Below are 13962 nucleotides of genomic sequence, written 5' to 3'. Positions count from 1 at the left end.
TGTTTTGTTAAATTTCGAGTCAATTTCATATTTTTATTGGTTTTCTTAGAACTTTAAGGTATTCTTATAGGACTCGTATAAGAATTAGTTTGTAAAAGAGAATAAGAGTTAAAGTAAATGTGACAATTTATATTGTTATGTCATAATGATAAAGATGTCGAGTGTAAATGATTCAAAAAGATAGTATATTTTATATAATATATTTTACATAGGACGCACAGTTTCGTTTTGTAAAATTGCGCGTAATGATTTCGTCTTTGTGTGACTTGCTTGAGTATCGCTTATCATTTCTCATGAATCTGGCGAAGTTTATATCTTATCATTTTTTTTTATACTATTGACCTCGAAGGGAATAGCGACGGTGCGTAGATGATAAAATCATTTACAAGAGCGGTCATTCACCCCGACGTTCTTGAACTTTCAGGGTCGCTTAACGCGAAGCGCCCGACATGAGCCTTATCGTTTCAGCAAAACGTCGGCTCAAATTACGGCTAGCTCTTTATCGCATCGCCACGACTATTTCTATCAAGGACCGTGCTTACGTCGTACATTGGCCGACACGGTGGTGTGTGGCCGAGCAACCTAAATAAACAAGATTTAGGGCCAGTTTCATTAATGTTGATTAGCGTTGACCGTAATTAACTAAATTTTCCACTCGTGCACACTACGGTCAAAGTGAATCTAAAAAAAAATGTACAAAATTGCTAATTAGGGTTAATAATAGAGGCCATTGGTGCAATTGACTTTTAGTCTCGTATGAATTGGTATTCGCTCTTTGTATAGTCCGAACAGAAACTTTCGAGAGAGAACGTCTCCCTTGCGTTAAAACCAAAATTATAAAAAATTGGCACATATACGTACATATATATTTATTATTTTTACGCGTACATAGAAAGAAAACTCTTAAATAAAAAGCGAAAGATTAAAAGTTTACTGACATGTTGCGAATTTATCTGATAATTAGAGGGGCAATCGATCACTTCCAAATTTACGGAGGTTGATATATAGCGATTCCTCGAGGTAGCTGGAACTGGAGCAATGACCTTCGAATTTGGTTCGGTCGACAAGGTTCGTGAACCCTGGAAGGAGTTGGCAAGCCTCGGGAAAGATGGTACAGTTATACCCTCCTCCTCCATCTGCTCTTTCCTCGTTCCTCCTTCTCCATCTCCTTCTTCCTCCTTCTCCGACCACTTCTTCCTCCTCTCTAACAATAAACGCGCGCTCGCGTTCACTCCCGCGCTCTTGCCCGACCGAAAGGAAATACCGTATGGTCACCTCGGCCTCGTCACCGCGGCGAAGACAAGAGGAAATCCCGCGGCGTTCGTCGACCCTGAAGTCAGATATGACTTGAATCGAAAGGATGACTGCGGATAACAGTAACGAAAGCAGACTTTTAGAAAATGAATTGTGTCTGTCTTCTTTAATTGCAATTTTCACCGTTTTATTATCTCCTGCGACTTATTAATTTTCAACATTGGATACAGGTATCTTTAATTGAGCATCACATACACAAATTAAAATTTATTAAAAATTTGGTTAATATCAATTAGAAAATAATCAAAGTTTCCACAATATTTTTTGTGTTTTTATCCTCGTGAGATAAAAACACTCTATGGCGTTTTTTAGCTTCCGATTAAGCAAACGAAAATATCGCGCGTACGGTGACGCAAATGCAAGACTCACGGAGGTTATCGAACTTCGGAAACATATAACATATTATCGCACGTAACAGCACACTGAATTCTACGGGTATTTCGCGAAACGTGAGACTAAAAAAAATACGCGGTTTGAGGTAAATGGGTCATTGATTAGTCAGGGCCGCCTCAGAACCGATCAACGAGTTTTAACGGGACTGTGAGTAATCGACTCGGCAAAAATGCAGTACCGAAATGAGCTTTGGGACGGAAGAAATTGAGGAAGTACTACAAAAAGAATACATACTGTTTAATGAGTATTAGACCAAAACTTATCAAAATATCAAGATTAATCAAAAAAAGTTTTATATTCAGTTAAATTCATTCTGAATTATTCCGCTTTTTTACCACTAATATTGATTATTTTATTTATTGATTATATTTAATGTCTACTTAATTTTAGCAGAGTTAAGTTTAGTTTGTATCTATAGTAACGCGTTAGAACATATATAAAGATCTGCAAAGGTTGATGGCCGTTGCAGAGGGGGAAAGAAAGTCATCGAGATAAACTCATTCCACGGTTAATTACGTTTATCAATGTTGTTTTTCTCGCTCGATTGAAATTTCACCCGACTGCCACGCGAAATCATTAATATAGATAACGGATACTTGGTGTGATTGAAGACATTGCGCATCTTACCACTGAAATATTTTTAGCTTTTTAGTTCTGGAGAGAAATAATTTACGTCGTGTGTCACACCATTGTTAGTTTTGAAGAACATGGAAAGGTCTTTGAAGAACATCTTTTGCCAAAACAATTTGCATTTACAAAGTCGGTCTGTAAATTCTAGCAATGTGAGTTCCATGGTTAAGTATCGCTGGGATACGCGTGTTTGGTATCGGAAAAAGTGGCTCACTTGCGAGAGTGAAAGCACTGGAAAAGTGAAAACGCATTCGTTGCATTCATTAAATGCGCGCCTGCAGAGCGTATTGCAATTAAATTGTCGTTTCAAGAGCTCATATTCGAAAGTATAACTGAGACTCTCGCACGCGAGGTACATCGCGATATGAAATGTCATACATAACAATTTAAACACACTTGACATAATGCTTTTTCTATTTGTGTATTTTCAAAACGTTCCGCACTCCGCGCTTTGTCACCATCGCTTTCATTTATATCTGATCTATGTTAATCAATGATCATACATTAAATCATCTTTGAAAACACGCGCAGCAAGTTATTCCGATTCCCGGAAACGATAGCTTTACTTTTATACATATCCTTTTTTGATATATCGATGGCGGGAGGGTTCAGAATGTAACTTCCGCGTTTTTTTTCTTAATATCATCTGCCTACATCTTTTTCTCGAAATAAGAATCTCGAGATTTCTTCTTTCTCTTCTCTACGACTCGATTGTGAATAATAAATTCCGAGTCTGGATAATATGAATCTAGATCATTTATCATCACTGAATCTATGGGATCATATATGTGAGTAAGATAAATCTTTCGCAAATGTATTTCGACGTTACGAATTATGTTTCGGCTATTTTTATGCCGAGCCGAAGATTGCTGGGAAGATAATAAATTTATATATACATATTTTTTTTTGTACTTAAGAAAAGCGAATTTTCCTTGATTCTTGTGCTACGACGCTATAAAAAGCCTTTTTTAATTCACGATCATATTTCTTTTGCTCGACATACCTATTATTTATATTGTAACCCTGGTTCCGATATCTTATTTCCATTATCCTCAACATTCTATCTGATCGACCTAGAAAAGACATGGATTAATATACTCTCGTAGTCATTTCTGGGTTATTATTTTCGACATAATTACCGGTGTCAAGTAATTACCAGTCTTTTTTTCTGTTTTATTATTCAAAGGAGGGTGTTAAGAAAGAACCAATTTTTACCCCTCTGACAATTATTTTAAACATATCAATACATATTAATTTATAATCTTGATAAATTTTGTTAACTTTTTTTTTATAAAACAGCTTCCTCAATACGTTAATTGAGACGAACCATTATTTTCTTTTTGATACAAAATAGTTTAGCAGTTAACATCTACATATGACAGCATGATGTTTTATTTATAATATTTCATTTGTCATAAATAATATATATCAAGTTACAAATGTTCGTTTTTACTTCCGTAATCCAGCGTGGAGCAATAATACCGTTTTTTACTAATACTGTTCGCGTCGCAAAAGCTTAGCGGATTTCGCGATTCGCGATCCACCCGGGGGACAGCGAAAAGTGAGAGGAGAGAAACTCGCTTGTCGTTTGACATTGCTCGTGGCTGATAATGAGTGTTTGCTCATTGTTGGCTCAAGGCTTTAGCTTCCCCTCGAACTGGTCAACTCTTTATGCGCATCGTCGGGCACAAATATTAATCCATGCCTTGTATGACGGCCAAGGATGGTAGGTCAAGGTATAACTACTCGTTCCTTGCTTCCTATATAAAGCTTATTCCTTCTATTATATATTAAATTTCTATTCTGAGACTGACAAACGTGACAAAAGGTGACATTATTTATTCTCTCTCGCCTCCTCATGTCAAAATCTGTAATATATTAGAATTTCAAGAAACGATAGACTTACGACAACTTAAAGAAATTTATTGTACGAGAAGTGTTTTGACTGTTTCAATTGCATTTCAACGAATCATAATTAGAGTCTTAAAAAAGTTTTTCAGTTATTCTCCAGTTATTTTCACTATCTACGCGGAAAAAATGATTTTGCCGAAGTGGCTAGAGCTGGATGCAGATCTGGGGATGATTTTGTTGTTATCAGAATAATTATGATGAATATTTAAGCACGATGAGCAATGCTGCAAACAGTTTTGATATTCTAACCACCAGTTTGAGTACCATAATTATTTTGATAATCTATCTCGGTAATATTTTCAGATTTGTATCTAACTAGTATTTTTAAATGCTGTAGTAAAACCGTCTCTTCCATGTATACCGAAATCTCAAGATGCGTTATTTATTAAAGAGATATTCCAAATGCAATAAACTACGCGTGCACGCGTACACGATATCCGTGTATATAGAATAAATAAGGAAGAATAATTTAATTGAGGTGACTCTGTAGTTTATAATCTTGCGATGAGACCTATGGTACGTGAATTCGACCCTAAGGGATTTACTGAAAGAACTTTGGAGAATCGGCGGGAGTGGGACTCGCGAGGAGGGTTCTATGAGGCAACGCGCGTGCTTCTTAAAGACGGTCGAAGGCCATATCGCTCGTAAATTTTCGGGGTTGTGAGGGGTGAAAAAAAACCCGAGCCAGGACGAGCTTACTTCGTGCGTAAGAATGGAACGTTTTTCGCGAGGGTCGCGACCTTACTACGTGGAAAACTGAAACGTAGAAGGCCGTTGAAGGGCGGAGGTCGATGGGATAAGTCGTCGAAGGACGAAAATGTGTTAACCCGGAAGAAAGTAATAAAACGAAAGCACTGTGGTATTATCAACCTACGTATACAGCAATATGGAAGGATTATTTTCCGATCCAACATATTGCTTCAGAAAAAAGTATACTTAGAAGCATGTTATTTTTATTGTTCAAAGAGATAAAATAATAAATTTAAAAAGTTTTTTGGGATAGGGGAAATTATAGAGATGCCTGTCGGTGTCAATAATATTAAATTGATCTTCAATTTAATTTCGTGACACTACTTTTTTGACTCAATTTAAGAGCTGTGTTTGAAACCGAAAGTAACGGCGCACAGTTCGAAAGAATTAAAAATTGTATGTAAATCACACAAGAAACATATTTAATTTTTATACATTTATTATTGCATTTTAGCAAACTATATATACACACGATTATCTTTTTCGTGAATTAATTTCTGAAATTAATCTCATACTATAATTGTGATCTGTTCGTTGAAAATCAAAAATAGCATAAATGTGTAATTAAATTTAACGTTTTTTATTTTGTCAGTAAAAAACTTTCTATATAGTCTAATTAGTGGCAGCGTGCAACAGAAGTTATGATCGCAAAAGTAAACCCGCTGGGAATTATCCCGATTGTATTCGCGATTTACGTTTGTGGGCCGGCTTTATACTTAGAATCCAATTATCGGAAAGCCACGATGGTGGGCATTGTCTTCGCGGATGGAATCCTACCAACGACGTGCGCGACTCGAGGCTACCTTCTACTGGTGTTCGAGAGAATGCGCGCTGTCCCTGGGCAAGCAGAGTACATTCCCAGACTGGGTTTCAGCCTCCAGGACGCCCTCACATTACGAGCCGCGTATCCAGCCCTCGCGTCCCCCGCACTTCCGTCCCCTCCCCCCCTTTCCCTTCCACGCATAAAAGCCTTCGCACTCTGCGTCTCAGCTAAGGAGCGCGTTCAAGGTTCCGGCCGAGGCCACAGACATATATCCAACGAGATCGGCATCCCCTCTTGTGATTGTATTTTCCCCCTATGTCAACAGACGGAACAGAGACGAGACAATGAATAGTACTTGAAACCTGATAATATGTATCATTTTTATTCGTTCCTTTAACGTTAATCGAGTCGGGAATGGGTTCAGTTGGAACTTGGGACATTTCGCGTTATATATTCGGAAAAATTAAGAATAAAGGCAAAAATAATGTTATTCACAGGTCACACTTCTATGTAATTGCTGCGTACGATTGTACGTTCATAATGCAAGCGCTAGCAGGTTAACGAGCGGCCTTCGAGTTAACCGCGTTGCGCTCGACAGTAAGTTCTGTTCAGTGGTTTATTGTTAGTCGACGGCTCGTTGTCGATCTCTGCCCGACAGCTTCGTTCTCTTCGTTCTCTTTTTGCCTGCTTAATCCGTGGCCCGACGATACGTTGACCGACGAAGTATAGCTCTCGAGATTCTCCCCGACGTCTGAGAATTAACGCGGATTAACGGCTCGCTGCAATCTCATGATGCATCTTGCAACGAATGCGCGATGGACAAAACTCGCATCGCGATTTGTGCGCGGCAAATATATGTATAAAATAGTAACTTAATAGATAAATAAAAGTCGCATCTATTTTAGATCTGAGACAGAGATGACAAAGAAGACGAATAAAGCGTTCATTATATATTTGTTGGAGTCGAAGCTAACCATTCTGTAATACACTCGTGTCAGACGAATTCGAACCTGGGAGGTAGCTAAATTAGAGAGATAATTAGTTTTTCAATCTAGTCGATATTTTTAGTTAATAGTTCACTTTTGTTACCCTCCTTATTTGAAAATACAACGCCTTCGCGTGACATAGCAATTATGATGAAGCGCATCGACATGGTGATGCGGTGGAGGCGAAGTGCAGAGTTCACGATAGGACAGTTCACGTTAGCGAGAACTAGGTTGCGTGGCAACCGACGCCCACGGGGCGCCACGCGCCTCCAATGTAGGTATTTACGCGAGAGGGGTGGTTACCGTTTCTGTTATGCCGCACCTCGTCGTAGGCGGATTCGGGGGATCAACAAGAGAAATCGTGTATCGGGCGTCGTGTGGAAAAACAATTACACGATTACAACACTATTGCTCGCATTCCTATCATAATTAATTTTTGCATATGTATTATCTGTTCTGATATTGCATTCATACATAATTCGATTAATGTATGCGCTGAATATATATTTTTGTTTTTTTTTATTCTTTATTTTCTTTTTGTTTAATTATTCTTTTCTATGTTATTAGATAAGGGATGGAATAAATAATCATTCTTCTTGATCATTCGAAGATGATTGATGATATAGTAAGCGAAAAGACATTTAATTCAAGTCCCTTGCTGCAATAGAATTAATGTCTTCAATAACTCAACCCTACACACAAATTTCGATCTTTTCGTAACTAAATATTATACTTACCAAGGCTGTGTAAAAGTTCAAGGTATCATAAAAAAAAATATATAACTACGACGTCTTAAACGAATATAATTATAGAATCGTGAAAGTCAAATGAGAATGTTGAAAAAGTTAAATAATATAAATTATTTTTTTATGTAAAAAATTTTTTTAAATATATAAATTTTGAAATATTATTGATAATTGCACACACATCTAATAAGAATATTCATTTAGGAACAATTACCATTGCTGTGAGCTTTTTTGTTTCTTAATATATTAATTTATTAATATATTAATTTTAAAGATATATGCATTATTATTATACATATATTAATGCTAATTATTAAATTTGAATTATATTTTCCATCCTACAATAAAATAAATAAAAATAAAATTGAAATTATCGGATGAAGATTTGATTATATTCTTGAAGGGTAGGATAAGATTTTTTTTTCTGAAGAATCGGAAAATGGTAGGTTAGAGGTAAATAAGAAGACAATATATTTTTTATGTATAATTCACCAGACAATGTTTATTCAGACGACCTCACAACTCCCAAGCGTACAAAATGACGTGCTCACTGGGCAATATGCGGGGCTGCATTTCTTGCAAGTAGTAGAGTACATTTTATCCATATTTTTCGTTTTTTCCACCAGAAACAACAGCTGTGTTTGTATTCTTCTTCTTAATGGATAGGGAAATATATCATACTTTATGTATCGTTTACTATAATAATTATGTGTAGTTTATGCATAACAAGTATTACGAATATCAACGCTAGGTTGTCTGCGGGGGGGAGGGGAAGGACAAGAATAAGTGTTCGCTCAGTGCGCATATGTGTCGCTATTGTGTGTGTAAATGTGTTCATTTTGTGTGTATATGCGTGTTCTTGTAAAGGACAGTCAGAAGGATTCTACGAGGACTCGCTCGGACAAACGGGTGGATGTGATACACGCGACACGGCGAAGGAAATGCATTTCTCTTTAGGTACAATAAATACAGAGGCCTTTAAGCTGGGGGAAGGGAGTGTTTAGTAGGAATACTCTGGCTAGGTTATATTCTAGCCGGAAGATTGAATGTGCTTTTAATGCCCCGTTCTCGACGAGTACTAGTTTCCCTTTAATTTGACCAAATTTCATTGCAACTCTATTTAAATTATTAATCTGAGGACCGAGCTAATACGAAACTCAAAACGGACGTGGACTTAAAGTGGACTTCTTCTAGGTCAACCAAGAGGATCTAGCTCGTCTCGAAAGGAGGCATAAGTGTTTCTACAACTGTTTCAAGATCGGTTTACTTGCTCGCAACTCAGCGGGTTGTGAGTGTATGCGTATTCGTTGCGATGTTCATGCTGGAGCTGGGATATGCAGGATGGTTAAAGGGGAGGGGGCGGGGCGGGCGTCTCAACAACACGTCGGCGGCGGCCCGCCGCGTATCTCCTAACTTTTCCTCACGATTTTTTTCGAAGCTGAAGAGGTTCACTCGCACCTACCAGGACATATCCTTACGAATCTACTATTTACACTGCGTGTTTCGCCGTTCTAATCGGAACTCCGCTTCGCTCGAGCGCTTCGCGGCTTCTCTCTCTCTCTCTCCCTCCCTCTCTCTTTCTTCTTTCCCCTTTTATCTTTTTCTTCCTTCTCTCTCGCTCTGTTTCTTTTTTTCACTTCCTCTTTCGCAAGCCTGTCTCGATCTATCTAATCTGACTTTCATGCATGCACACACGACACATAATATTGTATAACGCGATTAAGCGGGCCTACGATACCTATCTCGCTATACGACGCGATTAGAGGATATAATTACTTCTCGCGTCGTCTTCCCGACGAAGAGACACGACATGTAATATAAAGGTACGGTAATTGCAAACTGGTGGCCGCGGCGGGCCGATCAGTCTCATAACAAAACGCTTAATTCTTTAAAATCGCGTACGCGATCTTCATTCTCGGTTGCCACCGCGATCAAGAAGCTTTTCGATTTGCCCCGATTCATTTGCACAAGCACGCTCATCCGTCATTCATTCTCTCTTTTTTCCCCATTCATTCTATATTCTCATCATTTGCACAAGAGTATCATACGCGTCTTTTTCTACATGTACACGAAATGATAATTTTTTACGGTTATGATACCTTACACATATTACAATAATATTATATATATAATTAGTTTCATAATATTTAATAATTATAGTAGAGTAGATGATCAATGAATGAGGTGGAGACTGTACAGGATGCGCGATTTCCATGATTATCACATGTAGATAGATTATTAATTTCTGTAACACTCAACCTTTCTTTTTTTCCGCCGTAGATGCTCTATCTTCTAGATGTACACCTAGAGCAGATAGGTTTTAGGTAGGTAGACAGGTAGATAGGTAGTTGTAGGTGGATAGGTGGCTCTCCTACACGGCACTGTTGCTTTCATCGAATTAGCACTTTCGTGCAAGCGTCTGTCCATCGTCATTTCGCGCACTCGGAGAAAACAACTCGCCACTGAACATCTGTCTTCCTCGTGATTATACACGGAGATGTACCCTGTCCATTCCTCCGTAACCTCCACCTCCTTTCTCGCGCGATTTTAGCCATAAGTAGTTTAAATTAATAAATTATTTGGTTTGTCACGCGCTCAGAGCGTCCTGGCACTTTCGTTTCTAGTTAAGAGCCGGGAAAGGTTGTACCGCGTCAAGACAACGACCTTCCGCCGGTTGATTAGTGAATCAAATATCCCGATTTCGTGCGCGCGCACGTCAGTGCGTATTACGAGAAGTCACTCGAGCTCGCGAGAACACTACGCCTCGAGAGAGAGAGCCTTGCAGGGTCCAACGAGCGGTCTGGGAGATGGTGATGGGGATGGCGACTTCTTTGATAAGTTCAACGGTTGTTGACTGTCCGCAATATCGACCTGCAGCTCCATCATGTTGCTCGAACAGCCCGATAACACCAACGTGGCCGCTGTACTCGAGGTTGGCCTCGGACTCGTGCTCGTACTACTAGTTGCCGCCGCGGAGAGGTACCGCGGTGACGAAGCTGGAGAGTTGACAACAGCGAGATAGTCCGAGGAAGACTGCTGCTGTTGCTGCTGCTGCTGCTGTTGCTGCTGTTGTCGTGCACCTGTCGTTGTCGTGATTACCGAAGTGGCCGGCCATCTGTTCGAGTAACTCGTGGTGGCGCATTGCAGGAGACCCTGAGATCCTTGCGTCGAGCGTGTCGTCACGGTGGTCGTAGATGCGCACTGCTCCGCGGGTGACGGCGATGCTGTCGGCGATCTGGGACTGGCTTCACCCCGCATTATGTAGTTGTGTATGATGTCCGTACGCTTCAGCTGTTCCGCCGTCATCCGCGGGCCTTCCATCAGACTTCTCGCGAGGGTGGAATGCGTGCTGCTCAACAGACTCGCGGTTTGCGGGCATTGGGATTGCGCCGTTTGAGTGGGCGGACTGCGCGCTGGTGGCGAAGTTAGATGTAGATGCAACTGAGACTGCGTGTGCTGAACTACCACGGCGGGCTCAGCCTCGGCGCTGTCCTTTTGGCGCAAAGCGCGAAACTTCTTGTGAGGTTTGTAAGCTTCGTCCATCAATGAGTTAGTATCATACAGGGGTGGTGCCTGAAGTACGCGCTTCAACACCGGCATGTCCTCGACTTCCTTGTCCTCCGAGCGTGGACTCGAGCACACAGATGTGGGAGCGCTACTGGCACTACTGCTGGCCGGTTTGTCGGGTTTCTCGGTGCCGGACTCGATTCCGCTGTCACTCGGCGAATCCAACTTGCGAAAACTGCGACACTGCGGTGGCTGTGGAGTCTTCGACATAGTAGAGCGATGAAGTTCATCATCGCCGGAACTAGTACTGCCGGAGTTCGCACGTCGTCTATGCGGACAGAGTCCACCGGCTAGGGTGGCAGCCAGAAGAGGCGCGCTGGATGCATGGTGACCACTGGCTGGTGCTACGTGATGGTATTCCGTCAAAGAGGCAACTTCGCCGCTGCAAGTGCTTTCGGTGCTCGACACGCTACCCAGAGGACTCTTCACCGCTTCGTCTAAAGTTACGTCCGAAGCGGAACCCCAGGAAGCCGGAGGTTCTTCTTCCATTGGCCAATGTGGCTGTTGTTGAGGAGTAATGACATGTTGCGTTTGTTGTTGCTGCTGTTGATGCTGTTGTTGGGCCTGCAACTGCTGCTGCTGCTCGGTCATTTTGAAAGCTAGCAGTTTTTCAGAGTGGAGGGTATTCAAAGTTTTTAGGTCCGGTATTTTCTTTAACAGTTCGTGAAGAATGTCGGGATGCTGGGGATGATTCTGTGCTAGGACCGTCTGTAGAGCGTTTCGAAGCTTATTGTGCATACGTTCGACCAGTTCGGTATTGCGTAGTCCAGGTCTGTCGGCGGCAATCACCACAACCGAACAGAATAGTCCCAATTCAGCGTCAGATAATCGTAAGGAATTGACTCTTTCGGCAAAGTCGAACATCGAGTCCATTAGGAATCGCGCGTTACTGCTATTATGGATGGACTCTCGTTTGAGCACTTGGCCGTTTAAGCAGATCATACTGTTCGTTTGAGCATCGAACATGCAGGCCAATCGCACGAGTAGCACCTCGAAAACCCCAGCCTTCAATAGAGTGACCTGGTCGTCCTGTGCCAGCAGGTTGAAGCCAGGTATACGTTTTGCAAATTCCACAACACCGCGTATGGCCGGCGAGAACCTTTTGGAGAAATCTTGAAGTAACTCTTGCTGCCCAGTCAATGGTTGTGGATTAGGATTCAAAGGACATGCCTGTAACAGAAGGAACCAAATCCCGAGGTCAGGAGGCGACGAATCGTTAAATCATATCGAAGGTCGCCCATATCGTTATCGTTACTCGGAAGAGCATACCAGGCGTCCTCGCGTGGCGAGACGAGGCGGGACAAGACGAGGCGAAACATTTACGCGCTCTCATCGGGTCTCGCTTCCTCCTTCGCGGCAGCCGAGGTCGCCTGGTTCTCGCGCGATTTCCGCGTAGAATGTTTGAAAGATCAAGACGGCCCAAGGCCCGCGTAGTTATTGACGTCAGCGTAAATGCCGACTGTTCAAATCTCAAAGCAACGCGGTTGGCTTGCGTAATCCGCGCCAATGTCAAAAGAAAAGGTCGAGCTTGTTTACCAAGGTTGGTGGACACGCGGTGTAGTTGGGGGTCTCGCGGGCTCTGGCGAGGATCGGAGCCACTTTGTCCCTGGTGAAGTCGCATGTGTCGATATGGGCTCGCACCACGGTTGTGAGCAGACGTTGCTCGTCCTCCAGTTCAGCTGCTACCGCCTTTTCTTGAGAACGACTGTGGGAGCTCTGCTGCATAGCAGCCAGAATCCTGGCCTTCTCACGCTTGGGCACGCGGCCGAATCGTACCGCTGTAATCAGAAATGGGCAAAATCAAGGCGTTAGATGTATATTATGAAGCTGGTACGTCGCACGCAAAAGGAAGGACGACGATAAATAGTTAATGCGATCAATGGGTGAATCATGCGACGGACCCGACCACTATCACGAGATGACCTTCGCGCAAACGAATGTCGGTACTCGCGTGATGTTCGCATTGGGTATACGAGAGAGTCAAAAGAAACGCGACTCTCGATCACGGTAAAACCGACAACGGCTATTCAAAGCGTGAGTACCGTCACACCAGATATGGTTTCGCGCCAAAGGTGAAAAAAAGTCAGAGGGGAAAGCGCACGACTTTCTCGCGGGAGAGATGAAAGTGCCCCGCACGCTCACGCGCGCATAAGCATGCTGCTGCTCCGCGCGTTGCGAATCTTCAATTAGAAAGTACGCTAAACGTTTGATCGCTATCGGAACCGCTCATATGTCAAAATCGTTATCGTTGTCGTTATCGAAGAAACACCTACGTGCATTGTGATAGTTGACTACTCCGTTAAGGATCCCCTTCAAAATTGGCAACTCGTCTCCCATGACGGTTCAGGGAAACGCACCACGTTAAATCTCAGATTAATTTTTGATTCTATCGCACTTTCACGCACGTGGTTGACTTCTCTATCGGCACTAAACTCACTACCGCCTGACACCGCGTACGTTGCCACTCGGAAACGCGAGGGCTCCTTGATTTTAGTGCTGCGTATTCTTGACTGATAAAGCCACGAACGATCTTCTCGGCTGACTCGCGAGTCGCGGGTCACTCCAAGTGATCGCACGGCGCGAGATAGCGCGTGCTGCGACGGAGAGGTTTGCCGCTCAGAGTTTGAAAAACGAGCGCGACCGCAGGACGCGTGCAAACACGAGACAGCATCACCGCCGACTGAGTGATGTTCCGCGGTTGCGTTCAACAGCCCCTCCACTTATTCAACCATCAACGACCCCCACCATCGCGCGCGAATGTGGCCTTTGCCGAGCCTTTGGCCTTGAACTTGGTTTCAGCGACAGCCGCACGAGGCGTACTGCCGACCTATATACACTATATAGCGAGCAAATGTACGACGCGTCGAGCCGTAGCACCCGGCGCGAGGAGTGAGAGAGATAG

The 13962-nt window shown here is 42.4% G+C and overlaps 1 protein-coding gene across 5 annotated transcripts in view; it reads right to left on the bottom strand.

Moving 5' to 3' along the window:
* Positions 1-7966: 7966 nt before the first annotated feature.
* LOC105195857 (nuclear hormone receptor E75) overlaps positions 7967-13962 on the bottom strand; it is a 92996-nt gene continuing 87000 nt past the window's right edge. For 4 of the 5 annotated variants that reach the window (XM_039452181.1, XM_026130432.2, XM_011161475.3 and 1 more), the window contains exons 4-5: positions 12597-12838; positions 7967-12230 (exon numbers count right to left, since the gene is read on the bottom strand). In XM_039452181.1, coding sequence (XP_039308115.1) covers positions 10251-12230; positions 12597-12838 — 2222 coding nt within the window. In that variant the 3' untranslated portion in view covers positions 7967-10250. Of the gene's footprint in view, positions 12231-12596; positions 12839-13333; positions 13763-13962 lie in introns of those variants that run through there. The other variant, XM_011161476.3, reaches the window with a different exon arrangement.

This window comes from Solenopsis invicta, chromosome 7 (genome assembly GCF_016802725.1).
Source record: "Solenopsis invicta isolate M01_SB chromosome 7, UNIL_Sinv_3.0, whole genome shotgun sequence".
NCBI lineage: Eukaryota > Metazoa > Arthropoda > Insecta > Hymenoptera > Formicidae > Solenopsis > Solenopsis invicta.
The sequence above is the reverse complement of the archived record's forward strand: the minus strand, read 5'-3'. Positions and strand labels throughout refer to the sequence as shown.